Source organism: Pelobates fuscus, chromosome 7 (assembly GCF_036172605.1).
Source record: "Pelobates fuscus isolate aPelFus1 chromosome 7, aPelFus1.pri, whole genome shotgun sequence".
NCBI classification, from domain to species: domain Eukaryota; kingdom Metazoa; phylum Chordata; class Amphibia; order Anura; family Pelobatidae; genus Pelobates; species Pelobates fuscus.
Window position 1 is genome coordinate 168,211,308 of NC_086323.1, and position 17,572 is coordinate 168,228,879.

Genomic DNA, 17,572 nt, shown 5'->3' on the forward strand with positions numbered 1-17,572 from the left:
CACTACTTTGCCATGTTTAAGGCTTCATGTATTCTGTTTTCTCCCCACCCTCCACGCACTATAACCACAACGTTTAATGCACCTGGTTAGCACATACTAGCGGTAACGGCCGACGCAGACACACAACCGCACTACCAGCACACGGAAATCGCTGCTCCGGACGACACACACACCCCCCCGACAGCCCCATGATTAGGGCCGCCACCCCTCACGAGTATTCTCCACCGACACTGACCCATTAAACCCCCACGGGGCGTAGAAACACTCACTGGGGCTACTCATGCGACTTACCAACCGACAACACAACTCTCACTGAACCAATCCAGGCTCCCGAAACGCGCTACAACCTCACTCAATGAGTTAACAGCTTAGTTGGGCCCAGACATCCACTACAACCCAACACCTAGGTAACAAACCCGCGAAATACTAACTCACCTACACTCCTACAAAACCACACACTATACCTAGGATTACATACCAGTAACAAAAAATTGTGCTGAATCCGGCTAAATGCATCAAACAACTACAATTGTAACCTGTTATACCCTCTTGTGATGCATTTGTTGTACCATATTTATATCTCTCATGCACGCAAAAATAAAGAATGTAAAAAAAAAAAAAAAAAAAAAGAAGAGAGTGCAATAAAAATATAAAATTTGAAGATTATTAAAATATACAAATAAATGGTAGCTGCTGTGCACATGAAGATTACTCCTTAAATCTTTACTCGTACAATCAAAAAAGTGATGGCATTTAATCGTCACTTTTCATAAATATCCCCCATGGTTTAATGTCTCCTTTCTGGCTACTGACTGACAGGTATGAATGACAAAGTTTATGACCATGATTGGTATGTAGCTAATGTCGAGATTCCAATTGCAGGATAAAGAGATGTAGATATTAAAATCTAAATTATTTCTCACCTCATAAACACTTATCTGCTAGATACTGGGTATAAGTATTTCTTTAAACTTACACGTCATCGTAAGACTACAGGGGCACTTTATACTACCTATACGAGTTCAGTTTATGAGCGTTTTGGCAAAAAACAGAACTCCCCTTTCACTTTAGCGACAGCCCCCTCCTCGCAGCATTGACAATGTGGAATTAACATTTCTGCATTATTGTCAATTTTGTCCAACCTGAACAGTGATAACTAATTGAGATATCTAGAGGTGGGTGGTTATATAGTGTTTATAGTGCCCATTTAACCACAAGGAAGGGAGCATAAATTATATCTGGTCAATTGTCCAGAACATTTTAATGACTATTTAAAAGCTCACACAGATTTCTTATAAATAATAAGTCTTACCTGACTGCAACTTTGAAGAAACATAACGAGCGGCTCATTTTTGGGTATGCAAACCCACACCTTGTTCCATGTCTTTCCCTTCTCTAGGAAAAGCAGGTTGCTGCTGAACACACAATTTTCTGGCGACAATGAATTCCTCTTCTGAAACAAGAGGGGAATACTAAATTTTGCAGACCAGTCTGACAGACAGAACAATGATTTCCAAGAAGATAAAACTCAATGCTTGCGGATTTGTTTTTACATTGCTATAAATGTGTTACATTAAACTTCCCTTCTAAACAATTAATTCACGTTGTGAATGTATCATGAACACAAACCCTGTAAAATGGCATGATTTGGGACTAGCTTAGATGTGCAGCGAGCAGTGATTTGTGATTTGTATCTGCACATAACGTTATATATTATTCATTAATAAAGACTAAAGACATTTAGTTTTGCTACCTATTTATATAGTCTAACATTTAGCTGTGGTTTTATTTTCTCTCGTCCTCAGGTGACACAGAAGGCATACAGCGAGCTGCCCAAAAAGCTAGATCCCCAGATGTGGTAGAACTACAACTCCCATGATGCTTTGCATGCATTTGCATGTCTTTAGAATGGCATCATGGAAACTGTAGTTTTAAAACATCTGAGGATCTGCACTTTGGGTGCCACTGGCATACAGAAATGCACAGACTAACAGGCGTGTGCGCAAAAATCAACTCAAACATAAATATACACATTAAGCAATTGCCAGATCCTATGACTGGCATGCAACACGTCAGTCTGTAGAAAATAGTGATATCTTTATTACATCAATTCGGAATAAAAAAGCCACAGTGACAGGAGGTAGCAGAGCAGCATTAGGGCACCTTACATGTGTTGTGCCCTTTCTCAGAGACGACTAAAAACACACAGGATCTGTTCTTAAATCATAGGATAGTAAATAATAAAAATCGGTGAGTGTCGTTTTAACACCTGGGGTGGAAATCTGTGAAAAATGTTAAAGTGTAAACCCTGCAAAATGCCAAAAAATATGGGTTGTACTCATCCTGAGTACACTTCCCAAACTGCTTTGCCAGAAGTGGGGGATGTAGCTTTCGCCGCCAACCCTGGTATAGAACATAAATGCACAATGTCACCTTTTAGCTAACCAATCACATAACATAAGGTGAAAAAAGGAAGATTTTGTATCTGAATCATAAAACGTGCACCTCCAGTTATTTGGAAATACTCCAAATTAATATTGTTCTTTGGAATCATATTTTGTAGTAACATAACTCGCATTAAAATTGTATACGAATTGTATATTTTATCTCTACGGCATACTTATAAAAACTGCCTATACCCAGTGAATATATAGAAAGTGCCTTGGCTGGTTTTGCCTGTCCTTTTTAAGTTTCCTGCAAAACTGCGTAGTTTGCTAATTTCATGATAATCAGCATCATTCTTATTCTATAAAACGGCCCTAGGGCACTGTTAGCAAAATGTTGGGTTTTATAGTGATCATTTCAAAGTTGATATATTGGTACTTCCGTAGTCACAGCCTAAGGGAGGAAAGAAGATATAGCAAATGTATCACACCAAACGCTTCATGCAGTTTATCACAAAGGGTAATAAAATCTAATTCCACACTTTCCTATACCTATTAAATATAGAGTGTCATGGTGCCCCCAATGTATGGAGTAAAACCATTTTAAATGTTTTGACTGTTTACCTGTTATCTGCCAGTGGCGTAACTAATGTAGAGAGGGGTGGCCAAAAGGTAGATCATCAGCTGTCATACAGCTCCCATCATCATTTGTCAGCTTGGGCTCTACAATTTGCCCACATACATGATAAACTTATATGGGGGTGGGTGGGGGCATTCAGTACATTCCAAATTATTTTTCTTGGCTAATTAGCACTAGTGAAAGACATTTCAGTTTGTCAAGGTCGTGCCCATGATTTGTTCATTGAATTAAAGTTCCTTACATGGATACTCTAAGCAACAGATCAACTGTAACTTTATCAAGCAGTTTTGGTTTATAGATCATGCTCTTGCAATCACACTGCTCAAGTATCTGCTATTAAGGAGTTAAATCACTTTTGTTTCGGTTTATGCAAACCTAGCCACACCTCCCCTGGCTATGACACTCACAGCCTGCATGAAAAAAATTATAATTTTCAATCAACTACACAGTGTGTTTACTTTAGAAGTCGTTTTGTTTGTTTTTTATCCCCTGGTCTGTTCTAATTTACAGTTGTGTTAGTTAAGGATATATCGGGTATTAAAAGAAACACTTCCCTTCTTAAAAAAATAAATAAAAAAAAAAAAAAAAACAATATATAATGTGTGTGGGGGCATTTAAATAGAAAATCTTAATTTGCAGTTAAACTCTAGGAGCAAATCCGACATTTTGTTTTGTTTAAGAACTTGGACAATTGTCTCCGACCTGAAGGAGTAAACATACAATTCCATACCATATTTCTGGCTCCATAAGGTAACAATAGAAAAGGGAAACCCTGACCCAATTACATAAATTACCACTGATGCCATAACAGGGAAATGTGGTTATTTTAAAGCTTTTCTTTGTTTTTCCAAGCTGCTCTGTCTTTAACATAATATAACCTTTGAAAATGTACTAAAACACGTACTTATTAAATCCAGGTTTTGGCTATTGAGAAGTGTTAATCAAACAGTGGTTATGGAAATTAATCACCCTGGGGTTCCTAATAAAGTGTGATTAGTTTGGTGCCAGCAGAACACATTGCTTTAATTAATAGCAAATTAGTAGCTTCTTGATAGATTACCTCGAGATTTGTTTTTTTCTTTTGCTCACCAGCGACTTCTGGGCCAACAGCTGCCAATGGGAAACATTCTTTACAAACCCGATTGTGCCGACCGTTTTCTGGGATGAGCTTGAATTCGGAACATTTTGCACAAATGACCTGGTTAAAAAAAAAAAAAATACACTAACTGTAAAGAATTTGAAATTGTTTAAGGCCATTTACCTAAAAACTTATATAAATAAACTTACACATTAATATTCTTCTATTTGCTAAAGTTCCATGAGTCCTTACTTGTGAGATCTTAAAACAGTAGGGGCAAAGCACACTTAACAGAACCTTGCTCTTACCACGCTTATCTCCTCTCCCAGTATTTCCCTGAAAGCATAGCTGGGAACTGTATAATACGAAGGCCTCAGCATTAAACTTGTGCATGTGTTCCTCAAAAACAGAGGGCTCATGTGAAAGGCAGAGGAGGTAGTCACTGGGGTCTGGGGGTAAAACCACTTTAGGTAATGAAATTCAGATATTGTGGAGAAGCTTGAGTTAGAGGGGGATGGAAAACCATTTAAACACTACAACTCCGTTCCACACACATGCAGTCCCACCCCTCCGACACACACGGCACTCTGTCCCCTTTGCACACCAACTCTAAGAAACAGCCGATTTTGCACCATGTCAAGGGCTATGAGCAATTTTAATATGGCATTGACAGTTAAAAGAGCTTAAAAAAGGCTTAGCTGAGATGCATGAAAGGAGGGGACAATGGTGCTGTAAAGGGCACTTAGCTTGTCAAGAAAATGTCACTTGGCTCATTGCATCAACAAGAGTCTTACCTGCGTGTGTATGTTATGCTTTCTGATGGGCCTACTTCCCCAATTATAGAGTTTCAAATAAACTGATGTATTTAATTCAGAAGTGAGTTGTTCTCAAATTCATGGGCAATATTTCATTAAAGGACCACTATAGGCACCCAGACCACTTCAGCTTAATGAAGTGGTCTGGGTGCCAGGTCCAGCTTTTTGCTGTAAACATAGCAGTTTCAAAGAAACTGCTATGTTTACCTATGGGTTAATCCAGCCTCTAGTGGCTGTCTCATTGACAGCAGCTAGAGGCGCTTCCGCGCTTCTCACTGTGATTTTCACAGTGAGAAGACACCAGCGTCCATAGGAAAGCATTGATAATGCTTTCCTATGGACTGGCTGAATGCGCACGCGGCTCTTGCTGCTCATGCGCATTCAGCCGATGACGGCGAAAAGGAAGCGGAGAGTCCCCACCGCCGAGGGAGCCCAGCAGGGGAAAAAGGTAAGGGATTAACCCCTTCCACCCTCTAGAGCCCTGCGGGAGGGGGGCACCTAGAGACCCTATAGTGCCAGGAAAACGAGTATGTTTTCCTGGCACTATAGTGGTCCTTTAACAATTGAATAATTTAGCACCGTTATCAAAAGAAGGCCAGCATTATTATTTAGATCGTCTGGACAAATAAAACATGTCCTTACCGCTGAGCACTGCTTACAATGGTGCCTCCTCTTTGTTATGGAGTTAAAACTTTCACCGCAGCCTTTGCAATTCTTTATTTTGGTAGATTTTCTCAAAGAGTCCGGCTATAATATAGAGAGAGAAAAAGGTGTATTCACATATTAATATTGAATCTTATACATCAGAATCTCAAGCCAGTTATTCGATATGAGAAACGTGTCCTGGTTTCAGGAGAGCAGTACATAAAATAGATTATATAAATATTAAAAATGATGTCTGGTCCTGCACAAGGGCCAAATTTAAAAAAGGTTTTGAAAATGACGTGAAGCATGCTCATCTATAAACCCAAGAGTGTCTGCTCACTACAGAGAAGTCATTTTGCTACTCAGCACTAGATAATTACCACTTATTTTTCTTCCTAGTATCCAATTAATTCCTTCATATCAGCAAGGTGGAGGAGATTCTGTAGATAGTCAGTGTTTGCATTAACCCTGCAGCTATGTATAATCAGCCAATTTAGCATATTAGGTTTTTAAATAAGATGATGTGTGAGATTTTCCAGGTCTATAAAAGTCCAAGCGTGTGATTACAAAGGATTTTGAAATAGTAAGTGTTAATTGTAGTTAAAGTCACTAGAATCCAAGAGAAGAGCACCTTCAGTCATCTTGTCTGTGTGTGACTGCCATCAGGTGGTCAATTTTAAAATCACGTTTCAACAGTACAATGCCATTATTAATATTATTTTATTATTTATATAGCGCTAGCAAATTCATTCTATCATTCTTTAAAAATAACCACTTATTGGAAGTATTTTACCCTGGAGAATAAACCTAATCTCTGCTTAAAGCCAGATGTAATGTACTGGTTTTTTTTTTTTTTTGTTTTTTTAATTGTACATCTCACTTTGCTCAGGGTAAAATTAAAAAAAAAATAATAAAAAAAAAATATATATATATATATATATATATATATTGATGCTAATTAGGTTAGGTCTATTAAATTGTCAGAGTTCGCCATTGGAACCTTAGGATATGAAAGCAGGTACTGTGACAAATTGGTGACTATAGTGTCCCTTTAACAACACAATCGGCTGGTTAGAGCAGTGGTACCATCACTGCCTGAGAACTAGGACACACAGGCTAGAAACTTACCAGTAAGTGTTCTTACACTTACCGCCTACCATAGATTGTAAGCTCTTTTGAGCATTGTTTTTGTCAGTGCTTTCCATAATTGTAAAGAGCTGTGAAATATCATGGCGCTATATAAATAATTATAATAATAAAACATAATATAGTTAGAACATCAGGAACAAGAGGAATTCTTTGAAATAAAATAAAAAAATAAAAAAAACTTTTTAAAATATAATTCTCACCTTTACTGGAGACAAAACAAACTGAACAGGTATTCTAGTGCTTTACTATCACTTTAAGCAAAGGATGTAGTTTGTGAAACAATTATTCTTCTTCTGTATTTAAATTAGTTTTACACAAATCTGTTTGCTGATGGACAAACGTTTTGTTCTTTCTGAACAAATATTACAAAAAGGACTTACCCCTCCTGGTGAGCTGCAACCATCTGATCCTTGTATGGACTCATATGAACCTGCCACCTGGTGAGTACGAATTTTCAACTTTAGATATATAATAACTAATAAAAAATACAATATATACATATTACAAGTTTATGATGCACACACTGCAGGACTAGACAAGATACAATTATCAATAGCAACAATAAAAAACAAACACAATCTGAGCACACTTGTAGTCAGTGCATCTGGTGGCGTTTGGTTTGATGGTGATCTTTACCAAATCTGTGCCATTCTTTACCAGCATACCCGTCACGGCAGGTAAATACACCTACATTCACACTGTAGCAAAACCCCTTGTTAAAGTTTTGTTGAAACTTGAGAATAAATTTTCCTTAACACATGAAAGATTATTGAAACTAAGCTGGTATCCCAGCAGGCTAATGAATTCGATTTGTGCCAAAACCAAGAGATAAATGGGGCATATAATAGTGTTTTGTATTTTAATGTTTATTTTGTCACTGTAACATGCCAATGCTTGCTGGCACATGACCCTTTTGTATTAACAGTAACACGAAATTTTCACATAACATAAGGATAAGTACACATAAGGATTTTGCAAATGTAAGCGGTACAATAATCCTAAATATTTGTTTGGGGATCTCTCTAATTCATGCAAAAATAATATGGAAATAGCAGGATTAACCTTTGATCAGGAATCACCAGACAGTTTATGAACATTGTTTTGAATACTCTTGATGTCTTTTTTTGTGGACTTGTACGTGTTCGAGTTACATGCTATAACCTATTCAGTCAGTAATGCAATTAAAATGAATTTGTTTTGGTGCTTTGATTGTCACTTTAAGTGATTTTGGTATATAGACCATATTCCTATATTGGATATTCATTCCCATTTCTGAGACATTGAAATGCTCACATTTGTCCAAAATCATAAGATTCACTTTCAGAAGGCTCTCACGACACTCTCTAAAAAACAGAGGTAGCTGAGAAGTATCAATATGCAGATTGTTGGACTAATTAAAATACTTTTGGGTACATGTTTACTGCAGAGAAATGAATAGAGCAAACAAGCCTCTGGAATTTAATTCTCAGGATTGAATTACATACGAATGGCACACATCTGGAATAAAATGGGAAATATACTTACACCTAGAGAACATTTTAGCTTGATACATGTATAGCAGGCAGTTGAACAGATACATGTGGGATTATAGCTGACAGATATCTCCATCTTGGCTACTTTGACATTTAAGGGTTACTCCAACCATCATAATTACCACAGTTACTGTAGGAGTACCCTGGTGCCATTTCCTGGTAATGGTAATGGTCTGCCCTCTTACGACATGCAGAGCAGCAGGTGACTGCTCTCAGCCAATCAAAGAGCTGACTTGAATTGACTCTTGTTTCAGGCTGGCTAATGACACCCCAAAGACACTGCTAGGGTTGGAGTTACGCCTCCCTCAGCAAAGGTGTTAAACTATGAATGTGCAGCGCTTCATAGCAAAACTCTGCACATACATACAGTCTCCAGGCACCGTAACCATTTTAAATCACTGAGCTGGTCATGGTGCCTGGATTAACCCCAAAATAGGAAATTTGCTTTGAATTCCGACTTTAGTAAATAAACATGTCAGTGTTTTCAGATTCAACCGACAAAGCAATAGGGATTATTAGGCCTTGCAGGGTTACTAAAGTGAGAATTCAAAGTGAATTCAAAGAGAATTTCAAGTTTAAGAACAGTCAAATCAAATGCATACTTTACTTCCAGAATTTTTCCAGTTCGACTAGTTTGACCTCAAATTTTAATTCACCTTGAATCCTTGTAGACCATGCAGATTATTCTTTTTTACAATTTATAGAGACGCACAGAGTCAAAGTGTTCTGAAAACTGACTGATTAATCCCAATATTATGATCGGTTTTACACTAGTGTTCTCAAAGTGATCTGAAAAGTGTCAGTTTTCACAGAGACTTCCATTTCAGAGGACTGCCAAAAATAAAATGGCAGAAAAAAATGATAAGAAAAACAGAGCACTTTATGATGGAATGATTTTTTAAACCTGTTGCGTTGCTGAAAAAATGTGTATGCAATAATGATAGTTAAAAATGTAAATTAGGCAACAAATGACAAAAACCTGGCAGATTTAATAAATTGCACATACAATTAGCTAAAATTAGACGTAAAACTGCCAGCGACACTTTGATAAATCTCACTCATGGGCACATATTTAAAAAGCACAGACGTGCAAATAAAAGGACATAAAAACAACTCAAAAAGATGTGTACTTGCAAATCCTACATAGGTTTTTCCTGTTTGCATTTGTTCTGATTTTGCTTTGATAAGCACACTGTATCTCTGCATTTAAAAGGGTATTTTCTAATTTGTGATACTTACAGGTGAATCAGGACAATGTTCGTCTTCCCTGGAAAACGAACTGTTAAATGCTCTAAACGTCTCGCTGTTCTGTTTGTGTTTTTCTATTGTTGCCTGGATAACCTGGAAACATTTCAGAAAAATATTTTACAAAACAGTAGATTCTAGACTTGTTGTAAACCTTTTACCAATAATAATAGAAATTCTGAACATATTATTTTGTGTAAGTTCTTTGTCACAAAAATGATGATGATTATGGAATAACATTACAGAGTCACGATTTTTTTTTTTAAGAGAATGAACCTAGAACAAAAAAAGGCATGTACTTTTTTTTTTTTGTAATTCGTTATTTTTGCAGTGCATGTTCGTATAACAGTCACATATGAAGGTACCCCAACGGCATTCCTTCAATGCGTTTCAGTCGATTGTAACATGTAGGTACGTGATGACCCATGCACAGTTTTATATTTATGTATACTGGAACAGATTATTTCTCAAGAACTGCTGAATAACAACTAGGTACATTAATAACAGATTAAAGCTACAACGGTTATTGCTGTGGAAGGTGTACAGGTTTGAGCTAAAAGTTTAATTAGAATACATTTAGGACAAGCATACCCTTATGTGTTTAAGTAGCTGGGGTTCAAGATGGCTATGCGTGTTCTAACACATTGAGCCTACAGGTTGTGTGGTCAGTATTGGCTATTTCTGTGTAAGCTTCAATATGATACTTGCTTGTGAGTCGCGTGTATATATATATATATAAAAATGTACTAGGCTGGCGTGCGTAGCCCCGTTGGGTGAGTAAGTGATTCTGGTTTGATAATCCGATTAATAAATCCTGCAACAGGCTTGGCACATCAAGTTAAACAGTGTGATAATGCACAGTTCTGCACAGTTGATGCAGTCCAGTTTATACATGTTAAGAGTTAACCAGGCTTATACGAGTCGCCATCCTTTTTATATATTAAGGTAACAATGCAGGTTAAACTACTAGTCATCCGTAATGCGTTAGCCAGTTGTAGGGGGTTTACAGGCCATTTATGCGACACTCTAACTGTGTCTAAACTATGTGCTCTGATTCTCTAAGTAAAGCAACGACAGGATTCCACAGTTTTATAATGAGTAAACACATTCACACAGGCTGAACTTAATCGTAGAGTGCTATATTGAGATATTACTCAGACTGCTCTTGTCCTAATGCTAGTATGAGTAAAAACCAAGTGATAGGTGAAGTGTGTAGTGAGTTAGGGCGGTTGGACCCGCTGTCAGGCTGCATAAGTGTTCAGTAGGTAATGTCCTGGAGCAGGTAGTTAGTCACTTATAATCTGTCTCATCTCTTCACTATCTATCCCTCCTATTCTCAACAAGATAAACAAACTTCACTAGCTCATTTTTCTAAGATACTGATGTAGGTAAAGGTCCAAATAAAGTTTTATTTTTTCCCGCCTGCTGCATAGTTGCTGAGGGATGAGTATAACATTGGCAATTTCAAATGTTGTTAGTCTTTTCGGCACCAGGCAAGTACGGTCCCTTCGCTGTTGGCTGTGTGTAGATGATGGCCTTCACAGGAAAAACGTAAGGTAAGTGTCCATATGATGGTACCGGTACCTCCTCCCCGTACTCGGGCGCTGTTTCGCATCCGCGACCTTTAGTACGGCTCGGGTTCAGATCTGCGCTGGGGTGGCGTGTAGGTCCCTTGGGCTCTCCAGGCTGCGTTCAGGTTTACGGCTTGCTCGGATGCCTCAGGGGTTCCTCCGTGCCTCAGCGACTCTGTGTAGCGGGTAGTGCTATTATGTTGTGGTGAGACACTTCCCATGCCCCGGGTCTGCTCCGAAGCCTGCAATGTGTTGCCTCTAACCCTGCCTCTACTTGGGTCTAGGTTTAGATTGCAGGGGTCTCTGCCGTGTAAGGGTGCTTTTTGTTGGTGTGGACCCTTCTGCGTGTGTATTCGGCGCTTGTGGGGGTTACCCCTGATGTCCCCAGTCCCAGGAAGGCGTTTAGTGGTATGGCGTGCTGGTCGTGCGGTCAGGTTGCCTTTGGGGAGTTTTTCAGGTTTTGCCTTGTCGGGTTTCCGCTTTCTCACCTGTGGTTTTGTTGTCTGGGGCGCCTGCTTCATGCGTTCTCTCAGGTTAGTCCAGAAGGTGTTAAAGGCTGCCTCCAGACGCGCCTCAAAGTTTTCGAGCGGGTCGGGCATATCGCCTCTGCGCTGCACTGTGTCTTGTGTTGTATGCTCGTCCGCCATCTTGCGTGCCTTTGCTTTGTGCCCGTGCATCGTGAGGGTAGCTCACAGCCTGCCGCGGGGCTCCTGCCGTGTGGCCCAGCGGAGACCGGGATAACCCCCACCGGCCCAGAGGGGGGGAAAGCGAGACCCACGCTGTCTGCTGTTCGAGTAATGGACAGAAGATCGGCCGCATCTCCCGCCCGCTAACAGTTTGCAGGCCTCAAGGGGCCCTTGTCTCCATGAGTATGGTTTGCCATCGGATTTTCGCTTCAAGAGGTTGCCTACGTGTCTCCAGCTTGAGGTATGCCCGTTTTAGGCAGAATTATGAGGCAAAATGTCTCTTTGTTTAGATTGAGTAGCTCCCTCTCCCTGCATCCTGCTCAGTCAGTTGCCAGGCCCCGCCCCCAAAGCATGTACTTTTTAAGGTACCTACAATTAATTATTTGCAGGTGCCTCCATTTTTTCTTGTAAAGCAAGCAGTAGGTAATATACTGTAATAGTGACTTCTTTATATATGAAAAACATAGAAACTTTAACAAGGTCCTATGTATCATATTCATGCAGTAATAGCGAGATACCGTCACCCAGCCCAGTCAGCAGGGAAATATGTTATCAGACAGAGATAGCGAAACCAGTTTAAACAATGTGTAGCACCCAAATAAAGTGGCACATTTGTAAAATAAATAAATCCTTTCATGTTAGTTTGTTAACCCTTATTGATCATCTTGGTATCTATGGGTTGGTAATGCAGAATAACTAATTTGGATTTAATTTCCATACTGAAGATGAAAAATTAGCAAACCTTAGGGTAACATTAACAAATATACATTTATTTTTGTTGCTGTCTTTTTAACATGAACCACTAGCGATTCTTTCAGTAGCCGTATGATCAATACAAGCACTCTACTCTTACATTGTGTGTGTGCCTGCTGTGGGATTGGACCTCGGATTGTGTGTAATTAAATCATATTATATAATAAAAAATATTAACAATAAGTAGAATGTCATTTATTGTAAATAAATATTAACCTGGATCCACTCTTTCTTTTCTTCCTCTGTCCTAAAAAAGAAAAACACATAATGTAAAAAATTTTTTTTTACCATATAATAATTATTCAACAAAAACCCTATTGAACGGATAGCATTTCATTGGCATTTTTCTAAAATGAGTGTATACTTGACCCATTTGAAATCTGTACTGGATCTATGCAATGTGCTGCACATCCGCTTTGCAATTTAAGGGTTACGTGAAGCACCATGACCACTTCAGTGTTTTGAAGTGGTTATGTTGCTTTCAACCTTTATGTGCAGCAATTTGAAACACTGCACATACAGAGATATTGCACATTGCTTTCCCAGCGGCAGTATCATCGGACATTGATATTTCCAGGCTGGCTAATGTTGTAATGTTATTGTAAAGGAACAATTCACATGTTCGGAATACAAACATGTATTGCTAACGATTTAGTGTTAGGCTGCCTATGTAGTTTCAGCACCTCCTTTCCCCAGAAGTAATAATATATTTACTTACCTTTATCCCCCCTGCACAGCCTGTGTCGGATGATCCAAGCCAACCCAATGCTTCTGGATAGACGCATTGGGGCACAAGTGTGCATGCCAATCAGCAGGTCCTCTCAGAGATGCATTGACTCCATGCATCTCTATGGGGAGAGTTCAGAGTCTTCACAAAGAGCTTAACCCGTTAAGGACCAAACTTCTGGAATAAAAGGTAGTCATGACATGTCACACATGTCATGTGTCCTTAAGGGGTTAAAGACTCCACAAGTCACTGCTACAGTGTTCGTGGATCACAACCAGGAAGCCCCTCTAGTGTCTATCAGAGACCAGAAAGGCAGTTTTTACATTGCTGAGACTGCTGGGTCAGTCTCTTTCCAGCTGTAGTGATTCTGTGCGTAGATTATTCCTTTAAATCTGTGCATTTTGGGCACCTGTAATAGCATGCATAGCAACAAACGACTAATGGTGGACCCCCTCTGTACCGCCCAAGTCCTCTCTTTGGCCTGTCCCCAAGGATGTCGTTCCCCTTACAGCGAGACAAAGTCTTGATGCAAGAGCTTTGTTGCAGAACGCAACTACTGGATTTTAATAGAGTAAAAGCAGACTATACCTGGCTTGTAGCTCCAATGATCGCTTTTTCCCTACTATCAAAAATGTGTGAGAGGTATTTTGCTTGATAATTTCCTGGACCTGAAATAAAAATGTAAAAAAATGAGCAGACCCGAAAAACAGTTTTGGCATATTACTTTCTTGTTATTATTTTATTTAATCCTATTTTGGAATGGATTTCACACACTGAATTAGAATACAAATATATAAGAAAGTTCTGTTGAAAACTGGCATTTCAGGCAAGATTCTGCTTTGCGTTAAATCTTGAACGTGATGGCAGCACAGAGTACCAGATGACAAAGTTTTGGGAACATGACAATGTAAAAAATAAAAACGTTTCCAGGCTTCAAACAAACTGTCAAATTTCCTCCCCTGCCCCCAATTTAGAGAGTTATTCCCGCACTGGATGCCCCAGCCAACTTCCAGAGATAGGCCGGCCTGATTTATTCCCTGACCGATGAGCAACAGGGAAATTTCTATTAAAATTACCCAGAATACAAATGTTGACTACGCACCTGAAGTCCTGCAATATCAATTTTTTCACGAACGCTGAACTTTTGTCCCATGAGTCGTAATTTAGGCACACAATACAGCAACATACTGTTAAACTGCAGGAGAACAAAAAGTAGCTCTATGTCATGTTGAGATTATCTTAACATATTTTATATGTACAGAGTTGATGAGGAATCTATAATAAACAGATGCATTTTACAGTTTTTCTATACATTTTAAACTATCAACATTATATACTATATTTCTTTTAACTGTTAATATTGTAGCTATACAACGTGCAAGCAAAAGCATCAATAAATGTATGGATCAAATATACCGTATATACTAGAGTATAAGCCATTTTTTGTGCTGAAAAAGCTCCACTCGGCTTATACTCAGGTCAAGGTCTGTATTATGGCAACTTACATTGCCATAATACAGACCAGGACCGCTGGGCTCATTACAAGTCCGGCGGTCCTGTTGGGGGCTGGCCGCGAGCTCTTACTTACCTTTGTAGCAGCTCCGGTCAGCTCCCTGTCAGCTCCGTGCAGCTCCCCAGTTCAGCTCACAGTGTAAGTCTCGCAACACCCGCATCCGTCAGAGCGTTGCCACGGGTTACCGTGGCAACGCTCCGCGCGGCACGCAGACCGCAAGAGTTACACTGTGAGCTGAACTGGGGAGCTGCACGGAGCTGACAGGGAGCTGACCGGAGCTGCTACAAAGGTAAGTAAGAGCTCGCGGCCAGCCCCCCCACTGCACAGCCCATCCACTGGACCACCAGGGAATGTTACAGCCCCCCCTCCCTGGCCAGGCAACAAGCAGGGAGGGGAGACAAAAAATAAATAATTAAATAAATATTAAAATCATTGAAATAATATTTAAAATTATTAAAATTATAACTGCATAACTGACATTTTTTTTCCCGTCTAAGTAAATGTGATGTAAAATAAAATGGACCTTACCAAATATAAATACCTATCCTGAGTTGCTCCATTTTTTGCTGATAATTTCTGTATATTTCCTTCTTTAATAAGTTCATTGGCAGGATTAACAATGTCTTCTTCTCCTCCAAGCCGTTCATAAACTTCTAATAATTTGTGCATCTTTTCCTTTTTTAAAAGAATAAAGAAAAATGCATAATCTTAACAAAAGTGGTGAAAATAACATTAAATGTAATATGGCAGATAACCTAATGTAAGGAGGGGGGGGTTGCATGTCCGCGCACTATTTGTATCATTATTTAGAGCCCCACCTGCTCCATCAATAAACCATGATTGGCCCTGGAGCAGGAGATCCAGGCTGGTTTATTTATTTATTATTGCTATTTATAAAGCGCCAACAGATTCCGCAGCGCTGGTTAATGTCAGTCCTGTGCATATTGGACTTCTGTTATCACGCAGAGCATGCTGGCGGCAGTCGTCCAATGTCAGCATGCCTACCCCCACCCATGTTCCCCCCTACATCCCTTCCCATTCAGGGGAAATGGGAGTTAGATTTACTCTAATCAAAACCACTGTTTTATTAAAACACTGTTTGCAGTTTGAGTAAACCTTTAAGAATTATTTTATCTATGTTGCTTAGAGGCCTATGCAGCAATATTAAGAAGTCTAACATAAATAGTGTGAATATTTAATGCACAAAGTTACTGTAAAGATATGGATACCACAAGCCAATGACCTCATCACTGGATTACAAATGGCCCACTGGATTTCATTCTGTACATTATTTTATATTAAAACACTGACACTTCATTTTAAGGTGACATTACATGACATTTAAAATGACCACTTTTTCTGACAGATGAGTGGAGGAATTTTTTGTGACACTAAATTTAGAGGACTTCTGAAATAAAAAAAAAATATTTTTTAGAGTTAATGTTCATTTTCATTTCCAGAAATTAATTTTAGCGATGAATTTAATATGTTACTGAGAAGCAGAAATGCCTTGACTGACTCTGTGTTGCAACTGCAAACACTTCTCTCAATCATTTATTTAGCTCAATTACCAAGGCCGAGCTCCAGCTGAGTCTGGTTTTCACCTCTTCCTCCTACTAAAGGTATTTATACATCAGACATTTAGAATACACTGGAAACATCAATGAAGCCACAAAGCATCTCACTACTGACAGCAACACATGCTGCCAGTAAAATTAGTATTAAGGGATCAATGTGTCTGAAACTGCAATTATATATGCACAATAACTAGAAGGGGGGAACAAACAAGGCCATGTATAGGAAGGGATGTTCTACCTCACAAACAGAGGTGACCTAGCACAATAATTTAATAACTTAGACGGCACGTGGTCAGGTTTAAAGAATTAAAGGACCACAATAGTGCTAGGAAAACAAACTAGTTTTCCTGGCACCATAGTGCCCTGAGGGTGCCCCCACCCTCATGGCCCCTCTCCCGCCGGGCTGAAGTTGGAGGAAGGGGTTAAACACTTACCTTTCTCCGGCGGTGGGCTCCCTCGGCACTGGGGACTCTCCTCCCGAATTGAGTCAGTCCATAGGAAAGCATTCTCAATTTCTCAATTCTTTCCTATGGACGCTGGCGTCTTCTCACTGAAAATCACAGTGAGAAGAGCGGATGCGCATCTAGTGGCTGTCAATGAGACAGCCACTAGAGGCTGGATTAACCCATATGTAAACATAGTTTACAGCAGGCAGGGTTAATCCTAGATGGACCTGGCACCCAGACCACTTCATTAAGCTGAAGTGGTCTGGGTGCCCATAGTGGTCCTTTAAAGTTTCCCCAAAATACAATTTACTGATATAAAGAATACAGAAAATACAGAACAATCTAAAAGTGCAAATGTGCAAAGTAAATACCAAGATAATATTTTGTAGAGAACATAGGATGAGTACACAAAATCCCATCTCACTACATTCTGTAACCCAATTCTTAAAGGAGAAATCTACCCACCAGCTGTATTTATTTAACAGTTGCCAAATCGTATCTCTTGATGAAGGGACTGTGTGATATTGAGCAGTATCTTAAATGGGACAGTTTAGTCCCCATGAGGCACCATAACAACTTTAACTAGATTAAGTTGTTATGGTGCCAGGAAGCTTAAACCGTTTTCGAACTGTTTAACCCCGAAGTTGCGTCTAGCAGCGATCACAACTCCCCCAACTGCGGCTACTGAATTTTAAGATTCTTGAAGCGTAAAGTCCCGCTGAGCCGCTGATTGGTTGAGAGCGGTCAGATGAAGCTGTCAGCCAATCAGTGACTCCCCATTCACAAAACTGGCTTGCAAAAGATAAGTTTA

At 39.4% G+C, this 17,572-nt stretch overlaps 1 protein-coding gene across 1 annotated transcript in view; it reads right to left on the reverse strand.

The window, feature by feature from the left end:
- Positions 1–17,572, reverse strand: part of FGD3 (FYVE, RhoGEF and PH domain containing 3) — a 264,838-nt gene that overhangs the window by 15,254 nt on the left and 232,012 nt on the right. Inside the window, exons 10-18 of the mRNA XM_063426908.1 lie at positions 15,267–15,413; positions 14,328–14,420; positions 13,814–13,893; positions 12,715–12,745; positions 9,483–9,584; positions 7,092–7,148; positions 5,560–5,664; positions 4,085–4,222; positions 1,313–1,453 (exon numbers count right to left, since the gene is read on the reverse strand). Coding sequence (XP_063282978.1) covers positions 1,313–1,453; positions 4,085–4,222; positions 5,560–5,664; positions 7,092–7,148; positions 9,483–9,584; positions 12,715–12,745; positions 13,814–13,893; positions 14,328–14,420; positions 15,267–15,413 — 894 coding nt within the window. The remainder of the gene's footprint in view (positions 1–1,312; positions 1,454–4,084; positions 4,223–5,559; positions 5,665–7,091; positions 7,149–9,482; positions 9,585–12,714; positions 12,746–13,813; positions 13,894–14,327; positions 14,421–15,266; positions 15,414–17,572) is intronic.